Raw genomic sequence first — 16,580 nt, 5'->3', positions numbered from 1 at the left:
GTGTGGACTTTCTCACCTCTGGGTTAGACAGTGTTTTGGGGCAGGTGCTAAGTGTCCAGTCAAGTCCAGATTGACTCCTCTAAATGAATACAAATAATGCCAAGATTCACAGTTGGTTTTTAAAGACATCCATATTCTTAAGATGCCAGGAGGACAGGTAGCAGGCCTTGCTTCTCTACCGAAGTATTTAGGAGTTCAACTGGTATCGATTCCCAGACAGAGAACCATTCTACTCTGATATCGGAGTCCTGTCGGGTGCCGGTTGGCAAGGGCAAACTTTTCTCAGAAGCAGAGCTTTGAATCTGCTCATGCCCTTGTACAAATTTTCATGGAGTATTCAGAATTCTGATCCATAATGCATAGGAAAATTTATTTATTTGAGCTTGAGCAATTTAAAAGGCAAGTGTTCCCGATGATCTTTCTGAACCACAAAGGAGGCTCAGGATGATGTCTGTAGATTGTCTAATTTTGGGCAGACCTACTTTGAGGGGGCCCGTCAGGAAGCATTAGCTCCACAGAAGAACCGTAAGTAGCTGTGTCGTCTTATGGTTAGGGTTATTCAATGTTGCTTATTTAAAGAGGTGTGGGATTCTCGCCAAGTATAACAACTTTTGTTTTTAGTCTAGTTGATGCCATGATTTTCTTTTTCATAGTACTGAGCCAGCAAGTTCAGTTTCAGCCTAAGGCCTCTTGTAGTGTAATGATTATAAAACCATATTATGAGCATAATGCTTATCCTTCTTCTGTCATGGGAGAAGGCATGCAGCCTGCTGATAGTTGCAGCCTTGAATTTACTATTAAAAAAAAAAGTAGAAAAGAGAAAAAAAAAAAAAAAAGGAGGAGGACTGGTTTCAAATCATTGAGTAAAAAAAATAGCCCATGTAATAAGTAGTGTTGAGATGACCATGATAGGTGTTGGGGGAAAAGAAAGAACTGGATTTCCTACCTTGCTTCTTAGACCAAAACAAGTTCCAGATTAAAGGTTTAAAAAAAAAAACAAACTTGTATGAGCCTTAAAAATATGACTGAACGTTTTTATAACATTGAGATAAGGAGGGCCTTTCTAAGAATGGCTCAATGTTAGAAATCAGGTACAAAAAAAAAAACCTTGTAAGTTTGACTACATAAAATTTCAAACCTCTTATCGACAAAACTATCATAATCAAGGCTGAGAGAGACACATGACCAACTCAAACAGTTGCAATGCAGCTTACAAAGGGTGTCTGTTCCAGGTTGGCCATGAGTTACTACAGATTAGCCCTGAAGAGAGCTGTTTACAAGATTTTACCATTCTACCTACCCAACCACTTCCCCTCTACTTAGCAGAGAAAACAGAAGCCATCAGACAGGAACTTTCTTAACTTCCTGTGTTCTCTCCTTTGCCACCTGCAAACTTATAGGCATCCTTCCCTTCCTTCCTGCTTCCTATCTCAGATGATGGGATAAGACTCCTCTCCAAGCCTAATTCTTCCACCTGCTTCCTTCAGGATCCCCCTCCTTCCTGACTCCCAAGAGACCCCACTCTTCCTCCTGTGACTATATCTGTTTCCTTTCTTCTGGCAGGATTCTCTCAGATCATAAACCTGCTCAAGCCTTTGTCTTAAAAACAAAAACAACAAAAACCTTTTTAAATGACCATACACTCCTTCCCCTGCCATCACCGTCAGTCTCCATGAAAAGCTGGTCTTCCCTCACCGTCTCTACTTCCTTGCATTCCATTTGCTCTTCAGGCTGCTTCTATCCCCACAGCTCAAATGAACTTTCTCCCTCGTAGTCACTAGTGCCCAACCTGGGTCCCGTAACCCCTGTTACATTACTCAGCGTGAGAGAAATTAAAAATGAAACGCCTATAACCTTTTAAAAATTAGAAGTAAACTGATATACTTAGCATAGAAATGTGCCATGCTGAACAGAAAAAAGAAAAAAAGGCTAAGATAACTTAATAGGTGGACTTGGTCTTAGCACTGAGGCTATTAATGGGACATCCAAAAGCCCCTTCTTTCTTACAAATTATACCAGGACATCGTCAGTCTTCCCAAAGTGGCTAAAGCCACTGGCCACTTTTCAGAATCTTTTCTTACTTCCTTTCAGCATGTAACACCATTGGTGACCCTTCCTGAAAATCCCACATTCTTTGGTCTGTTCCAACAGTGTCCTCCTGAGTTATATCCTTCTTCTCCTTTGAGGACCCTGCTGTCTTTATCCACACCGTACACGTGGGTGTTGCTATGGATTTCATCCTTGGCCATCGTCTGTGACTCCTCCGGTCTAAAACCATCTCAGCTACTTCCATGGGTTTGCTCACCATCACATCTCTGTTGCTGATGGCCACACTAGCTTTCCAGCCCAGAGCTTTTACCAGCCTACTGACCATCCACAGCTGGCTTTGCCAGGGACACCTCAAACTTAGCAGGTCCCAAACGGAGCTTTTCTCTTGGGTTTTTCCTAATTGAGAGGTCTCGGGCAGTTCCAAGGCTTTTTTATGTTGAAAAATCCCATGCTCCAGCCTTTACTAAGGTACATATTGTCTGAATATACCTGAACTTTAACAACAACAACAACAAAAAGGTGTTTTTAAGATATTTTAGACTTACAGAAGAGTTGCAAAAAATAGTACAGAAAATTCCCATATACCCTTCACCTAGCTTCTCCTTATGTTAACATCTTACATAACCTTAGCATATTTATTGAAACTAACCTTTATGCGGTACTTGAATTTCACGAGGTTTTCCACTAATGTCATTTTTCTGTTTGGGAGTCCAATCCAGCATCCCACATTGCACTTAATTGCCATGGCCCTGGAGTCTCCTTTATGTGCTTTTCTTCTCCCAGTGCCTTGATAGCTACCATTTCTTCCACATAAAAGGCCTTTTCCTCTCTTGCCTGCTTGGTGAGCCTCTTCTTCTCTGTGACTGAAGGCAGGCAGCCCCTTCCCCAGCAGGGCTGGAATCCAGTGGCCCTTATCACAACTTTGTCATGGGTACTAAGTGCAGAGGTCAGAGGTATCATGCCCTCGGGGACAGGGACTGTGTTTATTTTTTTTTTTTAAGATTTTATTTATTTATTTGACAGAGACAAAGTGAGAGAGGGAACACAAGCAGGGAGAGTGGGAGAGGGAGAAGCAGGCTTCCCGCGGAGCAGGGAGCCCGATGCGGAGCTTGATCTCAGGACCCTGGGATCATGACCTGAGCTGAAGGCAGACAGACGCTTAACGACTGAGCCACCCAGGCGCCCCTCCTTGGTACATTCTTAATACCAAGTTAAAGGACCGACAAATAGGAATTTAATAAACTTTTAATAATATCATCCAGCATGGCTAATCATACTGAAAGAGTCCCTAAAAGAAGGTATTTTGCCACCACAACTGTTTAAATCTGGTTGTGATTAACTGGTAAAATACAGTTCCAAGTGGATTGTCTAACTTACTGTATTTTTAAAATTTAATTCAGTACTTTCTGCAGTACAGAAATTATAGACCCCTTAAATTGATTAATGTACTATGAATTTCCATACCAGTTTATTTCTGCATAAAATATAGATGCTCATCGCTCGGTCACATAGTTTGTATTACTGCAGATATGATGTTTCTGGAACACTGCTCATGACTGACCATTGCAGCTCTCTTTCACATGTCTAAAATGGTGGGAAAAAAAAATGGCCTGGGGAATGACGCACCATCCATTGCTTTGCCAACTGGTTTTAACCCTGGGCAGAGGAATAGACTGTGAGTCAAGCAGTGTCATCTTAAAAGCTCATTGAGACCACCACTGTTTCCCAAAGCCTGCAATTAGTTCTTCTGTGAGAGTCTGAGCACATTTCTCCTGTCAGGTCTGATTTCAGTCTCCAGTGTAGTAAAGCAGAGGGCTGGTTCTCAATTCTTCCTCTCTAATTTGTAATAAATTAACTTCACGCCATTTTGAGATGACTTGCACAGATCCCAGCCTATCAGAGGAAACACAGAGAATTGTCCTTTACTGTGACAATGACATTGTTTTGTTCCTCTAATCCGGTAGCAGCCTCAAGAGGTGGTGGTCATGTTGCCTTGTTTCTCCCAGAAGGAGTGGCTCAGTTCATTGTTCCATCATCTGTCTCTCATCATATATCCATCACCCCGTAATACATTAGCAGTGTCTGTCACGAGGGAACGGGGAGGACAGTGTCTTATTATTCTCATGTCCTCACTGCCTTGTTCCATGTCTGCACCGGATGTGATGAAAAAAGTTGTCCTTATACCCAAACCAAAACAGTTGTGCGAGTATCCCCGGAAAGCAAGTGATTCGTATTTAACCACTCCTCTCGTTGAGGGGTGTAACTGGATCTGACTGTGGTGACAAGACGCCTTCTCACCTGTATGCACTAGAGCTTCATGGAAGGCTGTAGGGTCACGGTGGTCAGTCTCAGACTTCCAGGCTTGCAGACACTCAGCCACGGCTCTTTTGTACCAGGATTTCTGGTTAACGCATGGGCAGTGCCGCACCATCCTTTTCCAGCTTCCTTTCTGTGAAAGGACTTAATGGACTCTTAGCCTCAGAGTGGGGGAGCGGGGTTGTTCCCTTCTGTTTGGTTTCTCCACTCCATACCCTGGCTCGGAATTGTACTCCCAGCACAGTCCCTTCTCCCACCTGGCTGAAGAACGCTTGAGGAATTTACTGGTGACTCTTTCTTCCTCACTGCCTGGCGTTTGCTAATCAACCGTGCATTTCCTCATAAAAGGCTGGAGAACCTTCTTGGCTTCAGCTCTTGCTGATACCTGCCCCTGCCCTAGAGGGCTCCCTTCTGGAACGCCATTTCTCTTCTTCACTGCTCCCCAACCCAGTTTCTCTACAGTTGATTCTCTTTCATCAGATGAATTGGCAGATGATCCCTAACTCACCTGTTGTGTCCCCAAGCTCCTGTGTCATGCCTTATCTGTTCCTACCTGGTCTTGCTCCCCATTGCCTCCATGTCACATGATCCTCCTCGCTCCGTGTGTGGTTTCAGAATAGAACCTACCCATCTCGCTGTAGGGCTCATAGGTGTATTTGACATAGCCATTTCAGCTCCACAGACCACTCTGAGCTGCCTCCCAGGGTGTCTCCCACAAACACACCCTTTTTTTGAAAACTGAACTTTTTGGTCTTTCTTAGCCTTACCCACCATTCAGTATGTTACCTGTAAACCAATAAATGTTTACTTCATTATAGCAAAACTCAAAACTTGGTGAAAACAACATTTGAAGGAGGCACTGTTCCCTAGTAGTTTTGAACACAAACTTGGGTTCAAATCCCGACTCTGACACTTACCGATAATGTGACGTCGAACATGTCACATGGCTCCTCAGCTTACAGTGTCCTGCTTCGTGGGGTTGTTATGAGAATAAGAAAATGCACATAAAGTGGTTTGCAGTGCCTGGCATGTAGTAAACCATCATAAATGGTAATTGCTTGGATTGCTTTTCAAGTCTCCAGTGTTTGTATGATGTGTCAAAGGATGCACGCTAACAACCTCAGGGGACAACAAAAGATACGCTGTGAGATTGCTCTGTACAATTTCTGGAGGCCACTTCAGCTCTTCAGAAATAGATTAAAACCTCCAACTCTGACCCCATACCTAGCATTATCTCCTTTGACTGCTACTGGACAAAAAAAAAATCAGTGTTGAACTCCTGGCAAATGTTATATCATCAAAAGTTTCATAGAGACCCAAGAGTCATTATGTGCTTTTCTTTTCTGAATTGATGGGGAGAATTCTCTTCACCTGCTCTTCCTCTACGAATACACGCAAACACACGCACACACCCACACACGCATACACACCCAGTATTCTTGGCAGAAGATCTTGAAATAACTTTTGTGTCCTAATATTTATGTTAATGGTTATATTTATACTTGACTGAGAGGGATAGACTAGAGCTGTAAGAATTGTCAAGGTGTCCAATGATCATGGAACACTATGTCAAAAACTAATGATGTATGGTGATTAACATAACATAATAAAATTTTTTAAAATGTAAAAAAAAAAAAAAAAAGAATTGTCAAGGTGTCACACCTCTCACACACTCAGATGCTGAGGTGTTGACGCTCCCAGGCTGGAGGAGAGGTGAGGTGAACCAGGGCTGGTGGTGCTCATCTGGCCACAGTGATCGGCCCAGGAGAAGGCAGCCAGGTCTTCTAATCACAGCGCTCCCTAAGGACGTGACACGGCCACCATATCTTCAATCACAGAAGTGGTCAGTCCCTGACTACCAGGGGAGCTACATGAGCATAGCAAGCAGAAATGCTAAGGAAGGTGCCAAAAGGGCTCATGAACTAGGCCATTATTTGATGGGTGAGGGAATAAGAGCTCTATCTATAGGAGCAGAATTTCTGTGAACAGATGGAGCACAGCATGCTAGGGCCAGCTCCAGCTCCTGAGGAGAAGGCTTAGAAATAGCTGGACGGCATGTCCATTGTGTTTGCACAAGACCTCAGTCACAGTAAGTGGTGGTTAGACAGATGGAGCACAAGACAGGCAAGGGCCGGCGGACCAGAGCGTGTTCCTGACCCCACAGACCAGATCCAGGTAGGAAATGGGGGCAGCGCGGGGTGCTGTGACTCGTTGTGGTCCTAGCCCCGACACCAAGAACAAGACGGGAGGGGATGGCAGTCAAGGGTTCCTGAATATTACTTTGCCTAAGCACTTTTTCTGAAGAAGGCATTTGAAGTGTTCACTTTGTAATGATTCTCTAAACCCTATATGTGTGTTTCATGCACTCTGCTGTCTCCATGAAATATCTCCCAATAATAAAAGAAAGCATTTGGAGTTGTAACGCTAGAAGAGAATTATAGAGGCTGTTTATTGTGTTTATAGGTACTCCTGTTACTGGGCAGGTGTGCTAGTAAGAGCATCTTGCCGTAGTCTGATTCTGTTTCTTTAAACTTGTTAGGTCTTTCCTAAAGATTTATTATTTAAAATTAAAAAGTATTTTATGAATCACACATAGTACTCTAGAATGCCAAAGGGATTCTGTGCTTAAACTCCTGCCTGTTACCAAGACACTAGCCTTGAAGATGTTTAAGGAAATAAAGTTCATGTGAGTTTTAAAATTTACACTCAAAATAACCTAAGTTATACCAGTTCTGTATCTGTTAAAATTTTTTTTTCAGAATTGTAATTTAAAATCACTTTTATCATTACAAAGAAGTATAGAGATAATTCACAATAAAAACATAATACTCTCATTACCTGGGTGATTTTAACTATTAATCCTCTAACGTATATCCTTCTAGATATTTTTTTGCGTGGGTTTTTTACCCAAATGATATTATAGAGCAGTTTTAGGTTTATAATAAACCTAATAAATTGAGAGGAGGATATAGATTTCTCATTTGCCCCCCTGCTCACATGAATAGTCTCTCCCATTATCAACCTCACTCACCAGAATGGTACTTTTTTTTTTTTTAAACCAAGGATGAACCTACATTGACATACCATAATCACCCACAGTCCATAGTTTTTACGTTAAGAATCACTCTTGGTATAGTACATCCTGTGGGTTCGGACAAATGAATAATGACATATAGCCATTATAATATCATACTGCCCTAAAAATCCTCTGTGCTCTGCCTATTCATCCCTGCCCCACTGGCCTCTAGCAACCATTCATCTTTTTACTGTCTCCATAGTTTTGCCTTTTCCAGAATGTCATATAGTTGGAATCATACAGCATGCAGCCTTCTCAGATTGACTTCTTTCACTTAGTAGTATGCATTTAAGGTTTCTGTATGTCTTTTCATGACTCCATAGCTCATTTCTTTTTAGTGCTGAATAGTATTCCATTGTCTGGGTGTATTACATTACCTACTGAAGGACATCTTAGTTGCTTCATAATATTTATATTTTGTAACCTACCTTTTCAGTTAATGATTTTCTAATCACTATTTTTTTTAATTTCATCTAGAACTAAAGTCAATATATAAATTTAAAAAAAATCCTTTTCATCAGGTTGATCCGAATCTGGGACCACATGTCGCGTTTGGCTTAAGTGTTGGTTAATCTAGAACAATCCTTTTTTCTTACAACATTGGACTTGAAGAGACAAAGCCAGGCATCCTGCAGAAAGTGCTGCCTTCGGAGTTTTTCTGGTCACTTCCCTATAGTATTGTTCAGCATGTTGTTCTGTTCATTGTATTGACTATGAAGTGGAAGTGAAAGCTGTAGTTGTGGTAGATTCAGGTTCAACATCGGTAGTAAGAATGCACTATAGATGATAATATGTATCTTTGCATGGTCCTGTATCAATGTAGTGACAACCTGATCCCCCCACCCCCACCATGCGTGTGGTTATATTTGTCCTCCTGCCACTGGGAAGTAATCTGTGTGTTGGTACATTGGCGTTGTAGGAATGTCCAATTCTTTTTTTTTTTTCCAAGTAAGCTTTACGCCCAACGTGGAGCTTGAACTCATGACCCTGAGATCAAGTGTCACATGCTCTACCAACTAAGCCAGCCAGCCACCCCAAATGTCCAATTCTTTATCCAACAGTTTTCCTGCCGATTTTAGCATTAAGTGACAACCTTTGACTAAAGAATTACTTTAGGGATATGAAACTATATTTTCTAAATCCGTAATTCCTTTTACATTTCTTACCTGGTGTCTTATGTGAAGTAGGATTTTTCTCACATGGTAGGACTCTTAGAGGACCCTGAAAAACAGTTTCCTTTAATTACCAATTTTCAAAGCAAGGAGCTGTTCAATAGCAGCCTCAGATGAGATGTTGGAAGAATTGAAGCATTTTTTTTAAATGCTGTGGTCACTACAAATATGATTTTTCTGAGTACTTCCTGTGTATCATGCACTGTGCAAAAGGCTTTATGGAACCTAATTCTTATGACAACACACCAAGGTTTTAAAGATAGAAATGGTGATCTGGAGTGGCGAGATAACGTGATAGAGTTACTCCTGGGAGAAGGAGCAGAACTGGGATTTGAACCCAAATTGGTCTGAGCCCAAAATCCGTGCTTAATTCCTTCTCTCTCTTTTTGCTGTATCTTATTTAAAAGCCAATTCTATTTGTAATTCCGTGTGGAATGTTTCCCAGTTCATAAACAGTAGAAATGGAAATTGTGCTTAATAATTTCCATGAGGTCTCTTATCCCTCCCTTTTTTATGTTGTTTTTAATATTTTTAACAGTGTGAAGAAAACACAAATCTTCAGGATACTACCCGCTACCTCAAACTTCCTTTTTCCAAGGGCATTCTCCTTGGAAATAATCATCAAGCTATCAAGGCCACAAAGGAGTCTTTTTGGATAACATCTTTTCTCTGTTCCACAAAACTCACACAGAATGGTAATGTATAATGCTGTTTTATTTGAAAGCTCTTGTATTTACGCACTCCTGTGAATTTTGGTAGACATGTTTAATAAACACCAGTGTTCTATTTAAGAACTTTGCACTAGAAAAACTGCTGATGCTTCCATCTGTGATCTCCAGTAAAATGGAAACCTTTGCGACCCAATGGCCTATTAATGCATGTAATTTAAAGACTTCAGAATTATCCCAGTATTGAAACCCAGTGCACAATGCTGCAAAACCAGCTGCTTTTTAAAAAGAAGAGAGGAAGAGACAAAGAACACCACCACCTTAATCTCTCTTGTTTTATAGCCCATAAACAGTGCTAATTGCAGGCTTTGGAATAAAGGCTGTTTTTTTGTTTAATTAGATGGATATTCCTTTTCTATTCTACCATACTTTTTATGTCAGTGATTGTTTAGCAAGTTATGATTAATAAAACAAGTTCTTCTCCTTGGAAAATTGTCATGAAAACATGATCTGTAATGAAGGAAGGAAATGAAACATTTTTGAGTTCTTCACGGTTGCCATATAAGGCTTCTGGCTAGTATTCTGAATGCCATATTAATAAGTCAGATTCATTATGTTGAGGAGAATCTAAGGTATTGAATCTCATAAAGTGTTCCTGTGCCTGAACATCGGTAAGCGCTATTAGTTCTTTCTTCTCTGTCACAGAACAGCATTTGTAGTAGGAAAAGTATTTCTTCTCTTAGAACATGGACTCAGAAAAGATGTAAAATGTCACACTACAGTATTGACCTCTTTTAAGATACCTTTCAGTTCCTCTTGCCGTGCTGCCGTATCTATGTAGGACTTTGGCAAATGATCCTTTCACATTTGTATTAGGTTTGTTTTTCCCTTCCAAAAGTATTTTTGGAGAAATATTTTTCAAAATCAACTGCATATTTTTAGTAAATTTGTTTGAAGGTAGCCATCACCAAGTTAAGAAACATCAAGAGTTTATCCGTATTCAGTGATGAATGATTTTACTTAGATAAAAACTTCAATGACAGAACTCTATAAGGTTCATAAAGCTTTTACCAAACCTCTGGTGTTTTTTATGGTGCCAGTCTACCCTATAGAGATTATGAAGATAAGAAAATCAACCTGCTGTTGACTCCCTTAGACAGAAATTATATTTATCCTATGTGGATTAGTTGTATGTATGTCATAGAGCCTAGGGTTCACATTTAACTAATAGCCTCTGGTAGAATAATTTCAGGTTGTATTAGTTACCTCTCACTGTAGGAATAATTACTGTAAACTTACTGGCTTAAAACAGCAAACATTTATCATTGAACAATTCGGGAGGTCAGAAACCTGAGATCCTTTTCATTGGACTAAAATCAAGGTGTCAGCAGAACTGCATTTCTCCTGGAACCTCTAGGGAAGAATCCTTTTGCTTACCTTTTTTAGCTTCCAGGGGCCACCTGCATTTCTCATGGCCCCTTCTCCGTCTTCAGAGCCTGCAGCATAGCATCTGGACATGGTCATGACTCTGACCATCTTCTATCTCTTAAGGATCCTTGTGATTACATTGGGTCCACTAGATATGCCATGATATCTCTCGCCCCTATTTTAAGATCTTTCACTTAATCACATCTGTGAAATCTCTTGTCATAAAAGGTAAACATATTCACAGGTACCAGAGATTAGGACATCGACCTCTGTGGGGCCACTATTCTGCCAACCACACAGATAATCCTAGCAATAGCTTATCTGCCATCAAAGTATTGGGCCCTGCAGACTTAACTTGTTCTTGTTCTCAGGTTTAGGACATTAAACAGAATTGTGAATGTAAAACAGAACCAAATCCTAAAAATTAAAAGTTGCTACTTTGTAAAAGCAGAGGACATTTCCAGGTAGATATGGGTAAATAAACCTATTCAGAAATCATTATATTAAACATCTCACTATATGGAGGGCAATGCTTGGCTCATTTTTGGACACTGATAAGTTCTTAATTATCATTTGACTTTGATTAACCTTGTCAGTGTAACACAGCTCAAAATGAACCAGGAAATCCTGTGTTTCAAAGAGATGGGAAGGAGGAAGGAAGTTAGTTGATCTTTCTGAAATTTACATGCTAGACACACATTTCTGTGTAGAAGTAATCCAGTTCCAAATTGGAATTAAATTGCTTTGTATTCATTTTACTCAAATTGGAAAATATGCAGATCCCATTTCCATTACAATTGGGCATTTAGCAAGTGATACGGTCTCTAGGAATAGTTTCTTATAGCAGATTTGCATTTCACGATCCCTAAAGTGTGTCTCTCTGCACATATTCTGTACTCCAGTGTTGTTCAGGGCTAGCGTACCAAGGCCAGAGCATCCTGCTGACATCTGTGACTGCCAGACCAAGGAGATATTTTAAGCTTCTTAAAAGTAGGGGTCAGGGAGGAAATTATTTTACTTATTTGTTTTCTTCCTTGGGCTGTTAAACACAACTTTTTAAAAAGTTTAAAAATAAAAACAGTGCTTAAATTTAGCCTAACAGTTAATTGTAAAGTTGCCGACTTCCCCGCATCCCCTTCCCCCCCAAAATAATGAGTGGTTCGTTCATTCAGTCTCTTCCTGAGAGTGTGATTTAAAATGAAAAAAAAAAAAAAAGGAGTAGGGATTATGTCATCCACCTATTTCCTAGCTCTTGGTATGTTCAAACATACAGTATATTCGCATTTTCAGCAATAGGTCATAGCCCCCTCCTTCCTCCGCACACACTCCTCACGCTGGGCTGTGCCCTGGGTGCCCCTGCAACCGCCTTGTTCTGAGGGGCAGGCAAGAGAGGAGGGAGATGGAGGGGGAGCTGGAACGGAGGTGGAGTGGGCAGTGAAGAGTGAGTGGCAGGGGTCATGCGTTGCGGAACTGTAAGAGAAGATGCCTGGGCAGAAAGGCATCCTGCAGTTGGACGCAGGAAGTTAGGAAGTCGGTGGGAGGGAGGCAGCAAACAGACGGGAGAAGAATGCGGTGCTCCCTCTGGCGACGTCTCCCTCTGGAAATACCTCCTATTCTAAATAGAATCAATACTTTTTAAAAAGGTCCCAATCGTACATCTAGGATGTCTGAGTTAGACATGAATATTAAACATTTTCAGGTTTTTCCTCTATGAAAATACCATAAATTTCTTTTTCACAGTCATTATTTTTAAAATTCCTTCATTTTTCTAATTCTAAACCGTCCTCTTATCCCTGTTTGATGTAGATAAGTATTTCTATTTAATACTAAATTTCTCACTTTTAAGTCCTTTGTGATGCTTTTCTCTTGAATCTGGCTTTGGTGAAGGTTGCTTCTCTTTCCTCTGAAGATACACTTTTTCTCATCTCTCTTCACTGCATCATCTTTCTTTTTCATCACAACTACTTCTTCCTTGATTTCTTGTTTTTGTTTTCTCCTGGGTTTTGATTCCATGCTGGTCTTTCTGTCTCTCAGCAAGTCCTGTTTGGGTTTCTCCTGAAACGAGTGCCTTCAAGTGGACTTCACACTGTTAAGCCTGAAAAATCCTTCCTGGCTTCTTTCTTGGCTGTTCTAGTCTTTCAACCCCACCGAGCCCTGGGAAGCCAGCCCTGCCAGGTTCCCTTGCCCTGTGTGCTTCCTGAATACACAAGCCTTGTCAGTTCTTACCTGCTTTCATTGCCTTCCAGACACGCTTGTCCCCCTGCTCCCTCTGGCGCCTAGTGAAGCTGGCCACCATGTTCAGGAGCCTTTCTAACTTCTGCCCAGGAAAGCTGAGGGAAGGATTTTCTCCCTCGCCAGGTGAAGAGGTTCTCAGAGGACCCTGTTAGACTCAGGCCCATGTCTTGTCAATTTTGGAAGGGGAGGAAATTGAAGACCTGGGCCCTGCACCTGCCCAGAATCTGTTATGATGGATGATGACCATGGCGTCCAGGAACTGGCCCTCTCAGGTCCACGGGCTCACTAGATGATCCAGCAGTTGACCAGACTTGTCATCCTTGTGCAGGGACCTTCTAGTCCTGCCAGCTTTGGGTCACGTTGTCAAGAAGACCTTCATTGCCAGATAGAATTGGTTGCTAGGCAGAGTGCTGTGTGTTGGGGGCACAGATGTGAATAAAGCAGGTTTCTGACCCTCAAGAAACTCCCACTTTGGCAGAAGAGGATTCAACAACTATTTATCAGCTGCCTGCTGTGTGCATGCTCTGTACCCTTGCTGGGATACCATAGGGCCAAATTCGGCATAGTGGCTTTTTTTTTCTTGGAGTTTACAACCTAGTAAGGGCAAAGACAAATAACTGAAATCGTGAGGTCAACGCCACTGTGAGGTGAGAGCACAAAGCAGAGACAGTGAGCTCAGTATGGACATTTCGGGAAAGACTTCCTGGATAAAGCAACAGCTAATCTGGGAACTGAAGGATAAGTAGGAGTTTGTAAATCAAGAGCATTGGGAAGGGAGAAATAATTAGAATACATGGTAATAAATGCCATCTTAGAGAGCTAGTCATAGTCTGGGGGAGCCTGAAACTTGGATGACCAGGAGGGTAGGCAACATGTGTAAGAATCTAGCTTTTATCGGTGGAACACTTTCATGTGAGGGATTATTCTCTGCTAAGGCAATTAATCTTCCTTTTCTGTTTGGAAAGGTGATATGCTTGATCTCTTGAAATGGAGAACCCACCCAGACAAGATCACAGGCTGTCTTTCTAAAATAAAAGAAATCGATGGCTCAGAGATAGTAAAGGTATATGCTATTTTGTTATCCCTCTCTTGGAAATTCATGGAATAAAGAGTATTTGGAGAGGAAGGACAGATGATACTGTTTTTATTAATTTACTTCTTTATCTAACAGTTTCTGCAAGATACGCTGGATACTTTATTTGGAATTTTAGATGAAAATTCCCAAAAATATGGATCTAAAGTATTTGATTCTTTGGTGAGTTTAAATTCACTTTAATTGTATCCTAACAATTTTGTCTCTTGGTCTTGACTTTCATAAGGCCCTTTCTGAGATGTGCACTTAATAGCATAAGAATCACTTAAAAAGAACCAAAAAAAAAAAAAAAAATCTTAATTTGCATTCGGTTTTTATAAAGCTCAATTTTCGTTTTAGGTTCACATAATAAATTTGCTGCAAGATAGCAAATTCCATCATTTTAAACCTGTAATGGACACTTATATTGAGAGTCACTTTGCTGGGGCACTTGCATACAGGTAAGGCCTTTATCTTGTAATTGGTTTAGAAGCAATTCCTTTTGAGCTTTTCCACGCAGAACCAGCAATATAGGAAAATTTAAAAGGGAGTGTAGGAAGAAATGAACCACAACATCTGAAGTGTCTCTTGAGTCAATCTCTTCCTTTCTCACACATCTTTTTTTAATGGCTGCAACTTACTGTGATTAAAAGGACCAAAAAAAAAAACCTTTCTGAATTCTATTCCTAAAACCTAAAATATAAAGTGTTTTCTTCTTGTCTCTACTTCATGTGATATTCTTTCGTCTGAAATGCCTGGTTATTTCAGTCTGCCTGCCAAAAACCCCATTTAACCACCACATTCCTCGCTGATTCTAGAAGTCTTTAAGAAAGAGATGTGAAGGGAAAACAGCCTTTGTCATCCTATCTTTTTAAATTCCTTCATTCATTTATCTGTTAATATTTACTGAGTCCCTACTGCCTGCCTAATGCATGCTGATTCATGTGAAGACATTAAGCAGGTCAGCCATGGACTCGACCCTTTGATAGGAGCTGCCATTTTCACTGCTCATCCCTTCCTATTAGCTCAGATTCTGCAGGCAAGGCTAAAGTGAATGAATAATGACAAGCTGTAGCTCTTACCTGCCTCCCTGCGGCCTAGTTGATACTTCCCAGAAGGCAACAGCTTCTCTCTTTCTGTGCTATGTATAACATCTTCCCGGTCTTTGGCCCTGACTTAAATACAGCCCTGGAATGTTCCCCAAAGTTCTTTCTCCCCATTCTAACACTGCCGTTGCTATTCTGACCATGTTTTTACCTGATACCTTAAGCACGAAGGCCATGTACACGCACAATCATTCCCAGAAGAGTGTTAAAAAGAGATGGAATTGGGGCACCTGGGTGGCTCAGTTGGTTAAGCAACTGCCTTTGGCTCAGGTCATGATCCTGGAGTCCCGGGATCGAGTCCCGCATTGGGCTCCCTGCTCAGCAGGGAGTCTGCTTCTCCCTCTGACTCTCCCCCCTCTCGTGTGCTCTCTCTCTCTCTCATTCTCTCTGTCTCAAATAAATAAATAAAATCTTAAAAAAAAAAAAAAGAATATTGGTCTTTAAAAAAAAAAAAAGATGGAATTGTGCTTTTGCCCCCTTTTCCCCATCATGTGATATATAAAAGATAAGTAATCAAATAAGCATTTGATCCTATTACCTTGGGTATTCCTTCTCAAGGCATGTGAAGATTTAATACTCCAACATTTCAATGAATGGTGTGTCAACATGATTTTTACAGAGGGTGAAATGTAATATCGGGGATAGTATGAAACATTGGCCCGACTCTGCCACTCGGCCTAACATTTGGGGCCTTGGTAACATCTCACCGCTTGTGACTGAAATTATCAGTGGAAGCTGGAGAGGAAGGGTGTAATTTCTAACAGTTTATGTTGGCCAGGAGAGCAGGATAATCATTCCTAACAAGACAGATAAGGCCTATGGAATCTTATTGGGCTATGGGTGGTCAGAAACTCACTGACCTTTATCTTCAAAATAACACTCCAGGCAGCACCTGCCTTGTACCACATCCATGTGTTCTTCCCTGACTGAGAGAAAAGAGGAGCATTTTTTAAAAATTGCTCTGTTTCCCAGAAACCAAGAACAAAACAAAGGTAAAGGTAGCAAGACTGCAATCTTGAGAATTATTGTTGTTTTTTTTAATTCAAATTTTGTTCCTTAAAAAAGAAAAAAACCAAACTTGGCTGTTTTGGAAATTCCCTCACTAAGGCACTCTGATGATAAGCCTTGTTCTTCTCATAGGTCAGAGAATTGGCTAGATCAATCCATGGGCGTGTGATTTGAAGTAGGGTGTTGTTGCCTTATCCTTCCCCACACCCTCCTATGGCCTCCAACTGAATATTTCATCCAGCTTGTTTACATGGTCACTGGGGAAGAAATCCCAATTATCAGTTGTCCAAGATGGACCATGCGGTCAGACTTCCAGGCCCTTTCTTGGCCAGAGTCCTTTTCTCTGGTATTTGTGTTTGCCCATTGGGAAGCTTTGCCAGAAACAGCAGGGTCAATGGGATGTGTCCGTATTGAGGAGAATCTCAATGGGAGGAAGCGTCAAAGAGAGGT

The 16,580-nt window shown here is 41.1% G+C and overlaps 1 protein-coding gene across 5 annotated transcripts in view; it reads left to right on the top strand.

Annotated features, from left to right (window-relative positions):
• DOCK4 (dedicator of cytokinesis 4) overlaps positions 1-16,580 on the top strand; it is a 421,086-nt gene that overhangs the window by 273,073 nt on the left and 131,433 nt on the right. For all 5 annotated transcript variants that reach the window (XM_035020946.1, XM_035020945.1, XM_035020944.1 and 2 more), the window contains 4 exons: positions 9,152-9,308; positions 13,910-14,007; positions 14,116-14,199; positions 14,377-14,477. In XM_035020946.1, coding sequence (XP_034876837.1) covers positions 9,152-9,308; positions 13,910-14,007; positions 14,116-14,199; positions 14,377-14,477 — 440 coding nt within the window. The remainder of the gene's footprint in view (positions 1-9,151; positions 9,309-13,909; positions 14,008-14,115; positions 14,200-14,376; positions 14,478-16,580) is intronic.

The sequence above is a fragment of the Mirounga leonina genome, unplaced genomic scaffold (assembly GCF_011800145.1).
Source record: "Mirounga leonina isolate KUSES-001 unplaced genomic scaffold, KU_Mleo_1.0 Mir_174, whole genome shotgun sequence".
Taxonomy (NCBI): Eukaryota; Metazoa; Chordata; class Mammalia; order Carnivora; family Phocidae; genus Mirounga; species Mirounga leonina.
Note: the sequence above shows the minus strand (reverse complement) of the source record. Positions and strands in the feature narration are given on the sequence as shown.